Source organism: Dreissena polymorpha, chromosome 13 (genome assembly GCF_020536995.1).
Source record: "Dreissena polymorpha isolate Duluth1 chromosome 13, UMN_Dpol_1.0, whole genome shotgun sequence".
In the NCBI taxonomy this organism is placed as follows: domain Eukaryota; kingdom Metazoa; phylum Mollusca; class Bivalvia; order Myida; family Dreissenidae; genus Dreissena; species Dreissena polymorpha.
The window spans coordinates 71,035,115-71,051,973 of record NC_068367.1 but is presented as its reverse complement, the minus strand read 5'-3'; the positions used below and the strand labels follow the sequence as shown (position 1 = coordinate 71,051,973).

The 16,859-nt window shown below is 37.7% G+C and overlaps 1 protein-coding gene across 1 annotated transcript in view; it reads right to left on the bottom strand.

The window, feature by feature from the left end:
* LOC127854756 (catalase-like) overlaps positions 1–16,859 on the bottom strand; it is a 40,077-nt gene that overhangs the window by 14,422 nt on the left and 8,796 nt on the right. The window contains exons 4-13 of the mRNA XM_052389812.1: positions 11,639–11,769; positions 11,335–11,385; positions 10,554–10,733; positions 9,106–9,297; positions 8,519–8,671; positions 5,006–5,141; positions 4,500–4,654; positions 3,746–3,937; positions 2,694–2,756; positions 866–940 (exon numbers count right to left, since the gene is read on the bottom strand). Of these exons, the coding sequence (XP_052245772.1) occupies positions 866–940; positions 2,694–2,756; positions 3,746–3,937; positions 4,500–4,654; positions 5,006–5,141; positions 8,519–8,671; positions 9,106–9,297; positions 10,554–10,733; positions 11,335–11,385; positions 11,639–11,769 (1,328 nt within the window). The remainder of the gene's footprint in view (positions 1–865; positions 941–2,693; positions 2,757–3,745; positions 3,938–4,499; positions 4,655–5,005; positions 5,142–8,518; positions 8,672–9,105; positions 9,298–10,553; positions 10,734–11,334; positions 11,386–11,638; positions 11,770–16,859) is intronic.

Here is a 16,859-nt window from a genome sequence, read left to right as displayed (position 1 = left end):
ACGCAAAAGGGACTGTCATGATATTAAGATGATTAACTCTTGATCCATTTGCTGATGTTATATATCTACCATGTAGTATTTACTTCCCTTGAAATATTTGATACTGAGTGTAATAATGTATGTTTGCTTCACTTCACATGAAGCCATCGACCCAGTAACACGCAATAAAATTATATACAAACTTATGGAGTTCTTATGATTGATTAACACATAATTATAATGACCAACATTATGACATGACATTATGAAATGGTGTCAGATACTACTGTGAACGTCAGATAGAATTTGAACATAGAAATATTTTCAACATTCTTGGATTTACTGCAATCATTGTGCACGATGGATTTATCGGGAATTCCAGAACCCAAAATGGACTGGGGCTCGAGTAACCTTCCAGAGGCATGGCTTCACTTCAAAGATCACGTAGATCTAATTTTCAAGGGTCCCCTCAAGGATAAGTCAGAGGAGGACAAGTGCTCATATTTATTATTGTGGGTTGATTAATCATTAACACATAATTATAATGACCAACATTATGACATGACATTATGACAGGGACTAAGCACGACGAACAAAGGACAAAAGGCGATCACAAATGCTCAATATCAGCATAATTAAAAAAATATGTGAATAAAAGCAAGAATTTGGAGACTTAAACTTATTCAATATCAGGCACAGTTGCTTAGTAATCTGTATTTATTATTATCTCCTGCATTGAATGTATAAGAGCTTTTACGCCATATTTTATACAAATATGGGTTGAAGCAAGTGTACGGGTACTTCTCTTGAACCAGTCCTTTTACATATCTCATGTAACACGTATACATCAGAAATTCAAATTCTACCGGAGAACAGGTGTTTTTACCTGAGCCATCTGGGCAGCCTTCATATCTTCAATAGATGGGTAAAGCGTATTCTTCGATGCATTGAGATTGGCAATCTGAAATGTAGGTATTTCCTTATAAACAAATGCACATCAAGTTTGCCTCACATAGAGTTTAATGCTCTTAATGTCAACCGTGCCACAATACTAGCAACCAGGCGACGAATGCGGTCGCTCTTCTGAGACCTGGAAGAACTAACCTGTAACCTCGAAGAACTAACCTGTAAACTCGAGGAACTAAACTGTTACCTCGAAGAACTAACCTGGAACCTCGACGAACTAAACTGTAACCTCGAAGAACAAACCTGTAACTTCGAAGAACTCAACTGTAACCTCGAAGAACTAACATGTAACATCGAAGAACTAAACTGTAACCTCGAAAAGCTAACCTGTAACCTCAAAGAACTAACCTGTAACCTCGAAGAACTAAACTGTAACCTCGAAGAACTAACCCGTAACCTCGAAGAACTAAACTGTAACCTCGAAGAACCAAACTGTACTCGGCAGCTTAAGAGATGCGTCTAGACTTATTTTTGAACAACCGACATATGATGAGAACACATGAATTCAGCATGTTTAATGACGATCTTTTAAAAATGTATAATGTGAAATGTTAACAAGATTCCACTTAAGCCATATAAGGGAAAGTGCAACACCCTTTGTTGGCCATATTTTTCAAGCGACTGGAACCATTTTTGAACTCTGCCGAGATATCGTTAGAAAGATGTTCTGATAAAAGTTCATGAAAATTAAGCAGTAAATAAGACTTCTAGAGTGTTAACCAGATTTCGCTATAGCCATTTAAAAAACATGTGTGATATATCATCAAACTAAATATACCGAGCAAGTTTCATAAAGATTGGGCAAAACAATGTGACTTCCAGAGAGCACACAATGTTTAACTTTAGCCACAATATTAAAACTGGCGACGGTGTTTTTTTTACGGACTATCATTATTTGTGCACTCGGCTGAGAAATCAAGATCTATGAAGTTTGAGCAAAAACAATGTTTTTTTTAGGTTTAAAGATGGTTTAACTAATGCCTAGCCGTTTATAGAACACTACCCGCCGGTTTTTTGGCCATATTTTTTTCAACGGACCGTAATCTTTTTTACATTTGGCCAAGAAATGATGAGAACAAATGGCCTGAGTAAATTGCATGATGTTTTGGCATAAAATGTGAATAAAACATTGTTTAGAAGGCTTAACTATCGTCATATATATCAAAAGAAACACTGCTCCGCCAGCTGGCGGACATTTTTGTGAACGGGCCGTGATCAAACTCGTCAGAGATATCATTAACTGTGAAAGCAAATTTACTGAGAAAGTACGATGAAGAGTATAATCTTGAAGTGACAGAAGTTGTAATTATACTGTTAACAAGGCAAATGTTGACGACCCATGATGGACGACTCACGTTGCCGAACGAAAAAGGGCGATCACACAAGCTTGCCATGAGCATGTAGTGCTCATATCAGAAAAATATCTTTAAAATACGAATTTTTGAAGAATAAAACTTATTAGCCAACATGAACAATCTGTTTACCTCTGTATTAAATGCACTCGAGTTTTACATTAAATCATGTCACATGTATACATTTTGTAAACATATTTGCTCATGTTTAACTGAAAAAGTAAACATTTCTATGAAAAGAAAACAGAAATATATACTATAACATTTCTTAATTTTTACACTTTAGAAAATTATTTTTTTTAAAGTTGTTTTTATTTTTTTGGCTTTACTAACTTTACCTGCGTTCCGATGACCCATAAGGTAATGTATATCAGACAAGACACAGTGTTAATTTACCTGAGCCTTCATACCTTCCATGGATGGGTTAAGCATCATCTTGGATACGCTGTAGATGGCCATCTGAAATGTAGGTCTGAACAGATACAAATGTTCATGTTTTTGTGTCACATTGATCTTTGAAGGAAGGAGACGCGTAGTCATAGAATGGTGATCATAAGTTGCAAGTCACCTCAAATCGCATGATACTATACACAGTTACTGTTCGCACAAGATTGCACACATGCCTGCGCACACGCACATGTAAATGACCATAGTTACTGCTACATCAAACAATCGGCTCGGAAGATCAACAAAAATACAATCTTACATTGACCATCGAGCCGCTGGTACGGTATTGTATGTACATTTTTTGCACTGGGTGAAAATGTGAGGCTTGCTATGTTAAAATTACCAGATAAATGATGAGTGACAGTCTGATCAAGCGGTATCCATTTAGGCCCATTTGTTTATATTTAAGTGTGACCTTGACGTTTGAAACAGGGATACAAGTCTTGCGAGCAATATGTCGTCTCATCAGGGTGACAAATGTTCAATGTTCTAATTCATTGCATTTAGCTTCCATATGCTTTTATCGGACCTTTGATGCTTTGGAATAATAGTGAGATATTAACCTATGTCTTATGAGCATTGGACACGCACGACACTTTATTTCCAATTATTTTCAAAATATGTGTAGTTATTTAAAACTGCATGCTGAAATATGAGGTTCCCGTCTGCACAAGCTCTATCAAATCATCTTTAACATTTTGTTCCTAAGAGTAACTCTGAACTTTGAGCTAGGGACACAAGACATAAATATTGAATATCAATACAACTAAAGGGAAACAATTGAGTATTTTTAATTTATAACTGAAACACAAATTTTTGGATAATTGGAAAAATATATAACTTAAAATGAAATAAATAATACAGAAAGTTGTGTGATCTTTTATTTCTTAAGTATCATTATTTCTTGCCACAGACTTTACCATTTGGAAGATCCCTACTACCAAATAGCACTAAACATCTACAGCTGCATGAATCACATTTAGAACGATGAGAACACAAACAAACGAACATAAGTATCTAGATACCTGAGTATTTGCCTTCATCTTGTCCATTTTCTCCTGAATCATTTGTCCGTAAACCGGGTCGGCGCGCGCAAAATTGGCGATTGCTCGTTTTTGAATGAAGTCCTGTGCACGGACTAGGTGACCGGCAATGTTGGCGGTTAGGTTGTCGCGGTCGGCTGGGGAGAGGGTCTGGAGAAGAGAAGGCCGGTAAAAGTAGGCAGACTTTATTTAAGAAAGTTAAAAGTGGTGTACCCTTTCACTCTGATGTAAAATTCCAAGATTTATCAAATTGACAGAAACAAATACGCAAAGTTGTTGTAGCGTGTATATATATTCGACCTTTCATTACTCATATTTATCTTTTATTAAGAAAATTGATAAAACTGTAGGTCTCAATTTCATTTTGAATTCGTTCTAATACTCTTAATACAGGATAATCACGGCTCGATTACTTAATCTTTCACATTTGTTTTTAAATTTTACCTCCAAAGATATTTGTTCCTCCTGTTAACAAGCTTTATAGCCTCATTGATACTCGACAGTGTGTGAAGCTTTCAGGAAAATCTGATTCCCATCGTTTACAATAAATATTGAGTTGCAAATGTTGCTGTTTAGATGTGCCAAAAGTTATCTTGTTTTAAAGTTAAAAATTTTCCAAATTTTCCAAAAAAGCAAAGAATAATCGTCACAGTGATATATAGGGCATACATAGCATGTCTATAAATGTCAGACAATCAGCTAGTATGCTGACCTTGTTAAAGAATGTGCCCACTTGCGTGAAGTTGTCATCGTCTGCGGTATTATAGCGACCGACCTGCCCGTTTGAATACTTATCCATATTCTCCAACCATTTCTTGTCGTCACTTGGTCCACTGAAACTGTTTGGGAAGTAGTTGGGTGCTCCTCCTAAAATGACGATGCTTTTTAAAATTAATTGAGAGTACAGATGGGCAATATTACAATAAGATTGATAAATGCATGATATAATTACATGATGTGACACTTTTTTGTGTCAGTATTTGATAAGAATGAAAACTTCGTAAAATAGTTATGCTTTGTATGTGATTCAATATTATAGTATTTATAGTCTAACGTAGCATTTCTTATTGCTTCATTTGATCCGCTAAATTTATAAGTTTTATTTGCAGCATCTTGTACATATTATATTCAATCTCATAATTATGTCATCTCGAGACGAAGTCTTTTTAAGTCTACCGGTGGGTTTGTACCAACCGTAACACAGACAAGTGCACATACCTTGGTTATCGGTGACACACATTTCTCCATCTCGCTGGTAGTTCCTCACTCGAGCGTACGGACAGTTGACAGGAATCTGCAGGTAGTTAGTACCCAGGCGATGGTGATGAGTTCCCGTGTACGAAAACAGACGACCCTGAAAAGCAGTAAACATAACAGGTTAAAATTGTTTTAAACTGAGTTTCAATTCTAAGTATCAGATTCATTCACCGTACTTGACTGGTCCAAATTGGAATCCCGAGCTAGATATGCATGTAAGCTATACACACATATTTTCAGCACAGTGCCCCTTCCAAACTAAACACCTTGAAGAATCCTTTTTTCTATTTCTATCAATAGCCCTATCTTCTAACTGACTTTTCAAAAATGCAATTTCCATGGAGATCTAAGTGTTAGCTTACTACTGGCGCATACACAATTTCAGATCAATTTCTGCAACCAAATTTCAGTTTCTGAGCAAGCGCATTTTGTCTATGTTTTTTTTTTTCACAGGCATTGACATTGAATAGACTGGCCCGATATATAAGTCGAAAAAGGGACTCATGCAAGCTTGACTTATTCAAATTTGGTTTCATCTTTATTGGTCAATGCGATCTGAATCAAAATTAATGCCACCCGCCCTCCATTCCCATCATTGTATAAATATGTTTTCTTAAAGATTGCTGTTCTGCCTCACTGTTAACACATGTAGAATATCGACACCTCAGAAACGTTTCGAGTTTAGAACAAGGGTTATATGGAACTGAATATGCTATGCAAAAACCATTACTAGACATACCCTGGCCAGCATTCGCAAAGCTTTTTGTAAAAACTGGATCCTGCACCCCGGGGATCAAATGAGACGGGCGGAAGGTACTGGTTGCCGTATAAATACCTGCAGCATCTTGCATGGGCTGGCCGTCTATGGATCAAGATGGCATGGACATAGGCACTCTTGGTCGATGACTTACCAATAGCATCTTACAGACGCCTGTCTTCAATCCGAGGATCATGTGGGCGGTTCTGAAGACATCCTCGCTTGCATTTTTTGTAAACGTTAGCCTCCCTCCGGGGATCAAGTGTATGCCCTTGTGTCACCTGTGGCATACTGTAACGACTGGCTCCCACCCAAGGCATCGAGTGGGCAGAACTGAAGGCAACCTGGGCCCTGGGATCAAGTTGGCGGGGCAAATGGCACTCTTGGCCGTTGATTTATCTTCAACATCATGGCAGTGCTGGCCTCCAACCCCGGTATGGAGGGAGATGAAGACACTCTGATCCCTGGACTTACCTGCGGCATCTTGTCAGGGCTTGCCTCTAACCCAGATATCAGGTGGGACCAGGTATTACTTGAAACATCTTGTCAGGGCTTTCCTCCAACAAAAGATATCAGGTAGGACCTGGTATAACATGCGGCATCTTGTCAGGGCAAGCTTCTACCCCAGGAATCAGGTGGGACCTGGTATTACTTGCAACATTTTGTCAGGGCTTGCCTGTACCCCAGGAATCAAGTGGGACCTAGTCTTACCTGCAACATCTCGTCAGGGCTAGCGTCTTCCACAGGAATCAGGTGGGACCTAGTCATACCTGCAGCATCTTGTCATGGCTTACCTCTACCCCAGGAATCAGGTGTGACCTAGTCTTATCAATAACATCTTATCAGGGCTAGCTTCTACCACAGGAATCAGGTGTGAACTAGTCTTACCTGTAACATCTTGTCATTGCTTACCTCTACCCCAGGAATCAGGTGTGACCTAGTCTTACCTGTAACATCTTATCAGGGCTAGCTTCTACCACAGGAATCAGGTGGAACCTGGTATTACCTGTAACATCTTATCAGGGCTTGCTTCTACCACAGGAATCAGGTGTGACCTAGTCTTACCTGTAACATCTTATCATGGCTAGCTTCTACCACAGGAATCAGGTGTGACCTAGTCTAACCTGTAACATCTTGTCATGGTTTACCTCTACCCCAGGAATCAGGTGTGACCTAGTCTTACCTGTAACATCTTATCAGGGCTAGCTTCTACCACAGGAATCAGGTGGAACCTGGTATTACCTGTAACATCTTATCAGGGCTAGCGTCTACCACAGGAATCAGGTGTGACCCGGTCATACCTGTAACATTTTATCAGGGCTAGCTTCTACCACAGGAATCAGGTGGACTCTGGTATTACCTGTAACATCTTATCAGGGCTAGCTTCTACCACAGGAATCAGGTGTGACCTAGTCTTACCTGTAACATCTTATCAGGGCTAGCTTCTACCCCAGGAATCAGGTGTGACCAAGTCTTACCTGTAACATCTTATCAGGGCTAGCTTCTACCCCAGGAATCAGGTGTGACCTAGTCTTACCTGTAACATCTTATCAGGGCTAGCTTCTACCCCAGGAATCAGGTGTGACCTAGTCTTACCTGTAACATCTTATCAGGGCTAGCTTCTACCACAGGAATCAGGTGTGACCTAGTCTTACCTGTAACATCATGTCATGGCTTACCTCTACCCCAGGAATCAGGTGTGATCTAGTCTTACCTGTAACATCTTATCAGGGCTAGCTTCTACCACAGGAATCAGGTGGAACCTGGTATTACCTGTAACATCTTATCAGGGCTAGCTTCTACCCCAGGAATCAGGTGTGACCTAGTCTTACCTGTAACATCTTATCAGGGCTAGCTTCTACCACAGGAATCAGGTGGAACCTGGTATTACCTGTAACATCTTATCAAGGCTAGCTTCTACCACAGGAATCAGGTGTGACCTAGTCTTACCTGTAACATCATATCAGGGCTAGCTTCTACCCCAGGAATCAGGTGTGACCTAGTCTTACATGTAACATCTTATCAGGGCTAGCTTCTACCACAGGAATCAGGTGTGACTTGGTCTTACCTGTAACATCTTATCAGGGCTAGCTTCTACCCCAGGAATCAGGTGTGACCTAGTCTTACCTGAAACATCTTATCAGGGCTAGATTCTACCCCAGGAATCAGGTGTGACCTAGTCTTACCTGTTACATCTTATCAGGGCTAGCTTCTACCACAGGAATCAGGTGTGACCTAGTCTTACCAGTAACATCTTGTCATGGCTTACCTCTACCCCAGGAATCAGGTGTGACCGAGTCTTACCTGTAACATTTTATCAGGGCTAGCTTCTACCACAGGAATCAGGTGGAACCTGGTATTACCTGTAACATCTTATCAGGGCTAGCTTCTACCACAGGAATCAGGTGTGACCTAGTCTTACCTGTAACATCTTATCAGGGCTAGCTTCTACCACAGGAATCAGGTGGAACCTGGTATAACCTGTAACATCTTATCAGGGATAGCTTCTACCACAGGAATCAGGTGTTACCTAGTCTTACCTGTAACATCTTATCAGGGCTAGCTTCTACCCCAGGAATCAGGTGTGACTTAGTCTTACCTGTAACATCTTATCAGGGCTAGCTTCTACCACATGAATCAGGTGTGACCTAGTCTTACCTGTAACATCTTATCAGGGCTAGGTTCTACCCCAGGAATCAGGTGGGACCTGGTCTTACCTGCAGCATCTTGTCGGGGCTTGTCTCTACCCCGGGGATCATGTGAGCTGGGCTAAAGGCAACCTGCTCCACTTCGGCAAAGTAGTTCTTCGGGTTGCGGTTCAGCACCATACGGCCAACAGGAATAAGCGGAAACTCAACATGTGGCCAAACCTATAAATACCGTAAATAGTTCATATGGTAATTCTTCAGTGGTAAATGAGATACTTAGTATATTGTTTTGAATGAGTATTATAATGTAAGAATAACAAGAAAACATATCATTATCATGATAATCATGAACACTGCAACACCAAAAAAACACCGTGACCACTTTATTGTTGAAAATTGTATTTCAATTTTTGAAATGTAAATGCGTACGACAAATACAAATGTTCAAACTTATAGAGAACATTCAAATGTTGTCTCTTTTTCCACACAAACTTTAATTATCAAAATTAATTTAAGAAAATGACTTGTTCTTTGTCTATTGAGATCTTTTTGTTATTTTGAATGAAAATGATTTTTTCATTACTGCGCTTCTTAATGATTAGCTTAAATTGCTAAACCCACGTATGGGGTTATAAATAAGGATATTATTTACTTGCCTTTGTAAGGTCGAATGGGTTCCAGCGGAACTTCTCTGCCTCCTCAAAGGTCATGACCTGGATCTTGAGACTCCACGAGGGGTAGTTGCCCTCGGCAATGGCGTTGTATAGGTCACGTATCGCATAGTCGGGTTCACTTCCGGCCAGCTGTGCAGCCTTCTCAGCAGACAGGTTCCGTATGCCCTGGTCTGTCTGTAATTGTTAATTATATTAACATTGTGCAAAAAGAACGAGGCTTGGCATGTTAGTAGCTTACCGGTAAATGCAAGTACCAAAGGTCTATTTGTAGTACAGTTCAATTTATTATCTCCCTTTTTATATAATTAACATGTACTGTTGGTGGGAATCATGTCTTCCGTTAAGTATGCATTCACACATGCAACCCGATGCAATATTTGTCCTATCAAAGTCATTATTTGTTCCGATGCTGGATGCACTTAATAATCGTGCTAAACTGTAAGGGATTGCAAATTAAATGATAAACGCTTGCATTTGCAAAGATCATCTAGTGGGCGATATTCCATTAAACGATGTCGACTTGTATTCCGAAAAATGAGTTAAAATATTGTGCATTTTGATGTAAACTTGTATTGTTTAATTATAAGTGTGTCCATTAAGTTAACATTTATTACATTCATATTTCAAAATGTCACATGATTTGCTTTGTTTGTAACAATTGTTGTTATCTCTCTGTTTAGGTCTTTCCGTCAAGCAACTATATTGGTCGACGACAATATTTTAATAACTCATCTATTGTATTTGTTAAGCATATGCCCCCCCCCCCCCTCGCCACCAACTTGTATTTGAAAGGATATATCAGTGGCATACTTAAAATATTTCTAAAATTAAATTGTTTCCCTTTTGACGTTGATTTTCTCTCTTATATTTGGCTCTGACATATTCAACCCAGGGCCCATTAAGTAAGCCCCTTACGAATATATATGACTTTTGTACACATTTTTTATAACATGGCATGGTGTCTATTGACTCATAAAATTCATTCTAAAATACTTATACATTTATACCAATTATGTGTATCAATAAATATAGATTTAGAAATTACCGATAGTGTGTGTATATGATAAACAAATGCTTTTTAAAAATATGGTCCGGTAGTCAAAATACAAAATACATGAAGCCAATCGGTTAAGAAAAATATGTAGACTCGAAAACAATATTTTTCCACAGAATTCTTAGATTTTCCCATGCAAAATATTTTGCCTATATTTGGCTCTTACACATAGCACATCCCCAAGGAATGTAAACAAAAAAGTTAGCAAACAGAACGACACACATTCTAATGACACTCGCATTTCAATGCTTAAGTTCTAAATTGTTTTACACTTTCAATTGACACTATCACCCTCGCCCCATCCCTAATCTCTCCCACTCCACCCCACCCCATCCCCTCAATTTACGGGCTAAATTCAAAACAAATAATGCCTCACTTTCCAGTGGAACTTGCAATACACGGGTTGATTGTTCTTGTTGACGAGCTTGAACGTGTGGCTTCCGTAGCCGTTCATGTGGCGAAATCCGTCTGGCGTGCCACGGTCCGAGAACAGGATTGACACTTGGTGGGTCGTTTCCGGTCGCAGACTGATAAAGTCCCAAAACATGTCCGGATCCTGAATTGAAAAAAAGATAGATACGAAATGAAAATCTTAAAAAACAACTATAGAGCTTTGCCAAAGAGGTGATTTACACTTTCGCACTGCTTTGTTGAGGAATGCCAGCAATCATTGTATATTGAAGTCACACCCATTTCATTGGCACATACCTAAAACGGGATAAATCCGTGTAAACATTGTATATACCCGGTAATATTTCTTATTGCTTTGTTTGTATTCGTGCATTTATACGGATTTCTTTGCCGTTCTCAACAATATTTTAGTCATGCAACGGCGGTCAATTAACATACCCCCATCTTTCATGGATAAGCTGGTTTAACAGTCATTGGTGCATGTATGTTTATTCCTGTAATTGACAATGACCCTAGGCGACCGGGGGCAGGTGGAGCATGGCGGTAGTAGTAATCCTATTAAAAAGTTCCAGGCAGGTATTGTGCTCGGGCCGAAAATCAAACCAACGATCAAATACTGTAAAAGTGCACTACCGACGGCGCCAGTCAGCCTGTTTAGGTTTAATAAGATGGGTCTGTGATTCACTAGATTTCAGCTTCTCTTAACTAAGAGATGCAAGAGATGTACCAGAGATGTTCACACTGACCTTTAGATGAGTCTGCGGGTTCCTTTTCTGTGTGTGAATGAAGCTCGGGAACTGAAATGAATGAAACAACAACAGTGTTGATGGTTGAAAAGATTAAGACGAAAAAGCTTTAAACACGTAACGTGTATACGCAGGGGATTTGGTTAACAGAGACGATCCTGTCCTTATACCCGAACTTAAAGAAATTGGAGAAATTTAAGACTTTAAAGTGTCCGAAAACTTAGAGTTATCAAGCGTGTAGACGAAATCCAGACCGGAAAACACAGAAACCGTATCTCAACTATAGGGACAACATGAAATTTACCAAGAGTGGGTCTCGGATGAAGAAAATGGGTGTATTATTGCCGACGAGGTCCCAATTCCCATCCTCCGTATACATCTTCACAGCGAACCCTCGAGGGTCGCGTGCCGTGTCTGCGGAGCCTGACTCGCCTCCTGTTACCATGACACCATGTGTTATTGATCCTGTGTTTCTATGACTGGTATTTACATAAGCAGGCGCGCATGGCCTATTGAGTGCGTGGTGCTCTCATAGACTTTGTAATAGAACTACCATATCCTGAACACAAAAGTATTGGAAGAACAATGGTGGGCAACAGCGGTATTAACATAACGAATGGCTGTGTTATCTTAAAATCAGTAAATGTAGTAGTCCATTAAAGCCCTCAAAATTAAAAATTATCCGAATTGTTACCATATTGTAAGATTATTAATTTAATTATATTGAAAATAGCAAATGATAATAATAATGGTTACAGTTATAACAACTAGCATGATAATTGTAATTGTAATGATCATAGTTTCATAAAATTCCATCATTAAACACTTGTCATTCAAAGATATTAATTCAGTGAATAGCTATCGCATGAATTCAACAATAACTGCTGATCTCAAATGATCAATACACATATCTTCGGAATCCGGATAGTGCCATCTATTAGCTCGCCATTATTTCATCAAGGGCGACACAAGACACACGAAGCGATACACGATATTTTGCGCAACAGTCGCGGCGACGCACGATATTTTGTGCGACAGTCGCGGCGACGCACAATATTTTGCGCGACAGTCGCGGCGACGCACGATATATTTTACAAGATATATCGCCATTATGTAAGTAGCCCAAAAGGCGATATATCGTGTTAAATATATCATGCGTCGCCGCGACTGTCGCGCAAACTATCGTGCGTTGCCGACACTGTCGCGAAAAATATCGTGCGTCGCCGCGACTGTCGCGAAAAATATCGTGTATCGCTTCGTGTGTCGTATCTCGAGTTCAAAGGGCGACGCACGAAACACGAAGCGACGCACGATATTTTGCGCGACAGTCGCGGCGACGCTTGATATTTTATTGTTCAAATATCGCCAATATTATCCGAATTTTGTGTATCGCGGTCTAATTTCAGACCGCGAAACTAGACACACGAAGCGATACTCGATATTTTGCGCGACAGTCGCGGCGACGCACGATATTTGTACTTTTCAAATATCGCTGTAATAATATCGCCTGTCGACTGTCGCGTTTTTTAAACGGCGTTACAGTAATTATTGACCATTTATTATCAATATTGCTGCCTTCGACACACTTATAAAAGATTATTCTAGCATAAGTATACCGAGTAAAAATTAATTAATTTTCATAATAATTTTGATATATATTGACAAGGATATATGTTTAAAACTATTCAGAAATTTGAACAATTGAGTAAAAATTCTATCAATTTTAAGATAATATATCATTATAATCTGTATCACTTCCTATAGGATTGCAGATTTGTAGATAACGTTTAATTTAAAGGGGACTTTTCAAGCTTTGGTAAATTGACAAAATTTTGAAAAAAATTGTTTCAGATTCGCAAATTTTTCTTGAAGTAATGATATTTGTGATGACATAGTAATACTGAACATTTACCTTGCTCTAAAATATTCATTATGTGCATCTTTTGACGATTTAAAAACCTGAAAATTATAAAGCGTTGCAACGCGAAACGATTGAATAATTTGGAAAATTCTGTTGTTGTCGCTGTATTTTTTGATACTACGAGGATTACATATATGACGTTATAAATACATTAGAAATGGTATAAGAGCGGATGGTCTAGTGGATAGAGCGGTAAAATTTTGCTCCATGGCTCCAGGGGTCAGTGGTTCGAGCCCCGTTGAGGCTTACTTTTTTTTAATTCTTTAATTGTATAATTGTTTTTTACTGGAGATTTTTAGACCCAGTGTTTACATTTATCAATATAAAGCATTTAATGACAAACTTCAAAACATGCCAAAATCTGTGAAATAGCCCCTTTCAAGTAAGACATCAATATGAAAGCATAAGATTTCTTTTCAGTACATATGTAATCATCATTTATAGGTTATCCAAATTATTTACGAGCAACATTAATGTCCAGCCTATTGATACATCAATTAGAAGGTTTTTTCGTTGCTGGTATTGTTTTGCCTTTTAAATACCTTTTATAATGCTTTATCAAATAAATTATCGGCATAACAAACTGCAGACAGTGCAAACAACAATTTTATAATTTTTATATTGGCTTACAAAAACGCGTTTGAAGGGCGCAAAACGTTTGTTTCATATTGCTTAACAGGGTTCTAGATATAATATAAATGACTGTTATATAATTATATTCAGATAAAGTTCACACTGTTACTTTTAAGCATGTGTAATATGATTTAAACAAAACGCACGAAATGCACGTTGAACCGTAGAATCGAACAGCTCATAACTCAACCTTGGGAACTCAGCGTTATATTCAAAATCGTTATTCCAAGCGAATATTCATCAAATATACGTATATATAAAATATTTATGTAATATTAAAATATTTATTTATGGCCAGCTTGAACAGAACGGAACAGAACAGAACACAACTTTGTTTACATCTAAGGCATACAAGTATGCAGTAAGAGGAACAATATATGTGAAGTTATACAATATTTCAATGCACATGTGCTTCGCGGTTAACGGCGTACCGTCAAAATACAGGTACAAGAGACAAAAACAAATAGGCAGAAAATTACAACAGCAAAAAACAAACAGAAAAACAATGGTTAGTGGGATAATGCAAGGAACAAAATAGCGTTGTATTTTCTTACTCGTATAAATGATGGGAAGTATTACAAACATCTATAAAATTTACAACACAATTCACAATACAATTCACAATACAATTCACAAAACAATTCACAATACAATTTACACTTCAATTTTATATTGTTTGGACACACACAACTAGGATAAAGGGTGAATTATTTGATATTTCTTAAAAGGGTGTTAGCGAATTTACTAAATCTATGTAGGTAATCAACATTTTCTGTGGTCATTATATATTTGAGTTTATTAACAGTAGGATCAGGTTTTGAGAACATATTTATATCGATTCTAGCGGTAGTAAAGTGGGTGCAGTTTAAAATGTAATGTTCTTCATTGCCGATATAGCCTTCATTACATAAAGTGCACAGTCTATTTAGTTCGGGTGTGCCGTTTCATCTGCCAGTTTCGATTGGGAAATGATGAATAGCGGTGCGTAGCTTTAATATAGGTACATACTTAGATTTGGGAAGAAGCTTAAGGTAATTCTCAAATTCAAAATTGTTTTTAAATGAATGATAAAATTTTCCTTTGTTCGATTGGTACAAGTCTGCATGCCACTGCTGAATGTATTGATCAATGAGTACACGTTTAACTTGTAATGATAGTGATTTCATACTGGGCGAGTTTTGTTCATGCCACACGATCGATTTGCCTGTCGTATCCAATATTTGTTTAATTTTAGATATCCATTTAAAGTTACGCGAGTTGTTGTTGATAAGGTTAATATACATTTTTTTAGAATATTTATTGTCATTTCCTAAAAGAGTTCTACTCCAAAAGCCTATCATTTTACTGTAAATAGTGACATATAGCGGATATCTACCAAGTTCACCGTATAGCATATATGACGGAGTACTTTTACGTGACATAGTAATTTTTCTTAGGAATTCTCTATGTACTCGTTCTATAATGTCTAAATTTTCGTAACCCCATATTTCACAGCCATATGTCAGTATTGGTACAATAGTATGATCAAAAAGTTTTAATGTTAAATCTAGTGGCAGATCTGAATTATTTGCACGGATATAAAGTAAATGCATTGCTTTTTAGCTTGTTCGATATTTTGTTGGCGTGCGCTTAGAAATGAACCGTTAGCCGAAAATATGACACCAAGGTATTTGTATTGCTTAACAATTTCGATTTCATTTCTGCCAATGTAAAATTTATAGGGCGCGATGTTTCTAGCCCCAAATATGATTATTTTTGTTTTATTAGTGTTTGCATTGAGTTTCCATTGCGTGCAGTATTCATCAAATGCATTTAAACTTCTTTGAAAATCTTTTTCATCGTCTGACAGAATTATAGTGTCGTCGGCGTATAACAAAACAAGTAGCTTCAGCCAGAGATAAGCACTAGATGGATCAGGTATTTCAACACTTTTACTTTCGCGTATAATAATATGGCTCTCAAGGTCATTTAAAAATATAGAAAAAAGGATCGGTGAAAGATTTTCACCTTGCCGAACGCCGTTTTCGCATGGGAAGAACGGAGACGAGCTATGGTCTAGGGAAACACAAGATTTGATATTTTGGTACATGTTTTAAATAACATTAAATATTTTTCCTGTAACGGAGCTTGATAGCAGCTTTAACCAGAGTCCATTTCTCCACACTTTGTCGAAAGCCTGAGAGAAATCTATAAAGGCATAGTACAACTTCTTTTTATTTTTGCGCAGTGTTTTAATTAAAGATTGAAGAACAAATATGTGGTCCAAACAAGAGTGATTTTTTCTAAAACCTGCCTGATTTTCGTTTAAAATTTCATTCGATTCCTAAAATGTGTTAAGTCTCTCATTTAAAATTGACATGAAGAGTTTTCCAAAACAACTTAATAATGTTATGGGCCTATAGTTATTAGGGTCGCTGCGGTCACCTTTATTTTTGTAGATAGCATAAATTGTGCCTTCAAGCCAGGTATTAGGCATATGACCAGTATCAAGTATCATGTTGAACAACTTTACATAAATAGCAAGAAACATGTGTTTAGTATTTAACTATTTTTTATATATTCATTTAGTATGTTATCACTAGGCCCAGCTGCTTTTGAATTTTTAAGGCGTTGAATAATCGCTTCAATTTCGGTCTCGGTAAAAGGCCTGTTTAATTCCAGCGTGTTGTACGGTACCGGTTCACTTTTATCTAAGTTTAACTCATTGTTTTCGGTGCTATCATTACAATTTATGTTTTTAAAATGATTATAGAGCGAATCCAAACTCGGTGATTTCTTAGATTTTTTAGCGCCAATTCTATGTATATATTTCCAATATTCTTTGGGGCTCTTCGAATGCATTGTACGTAATGTTTGTGCATTTTTAAATTTGTATTGGTTATTAAAATAATTCATAGTTCTCTTGTAATTCTTACTAGCATTTTGTAACAAAGTCTTATTTGATAACGACCGCTCACATTTATATATGTTT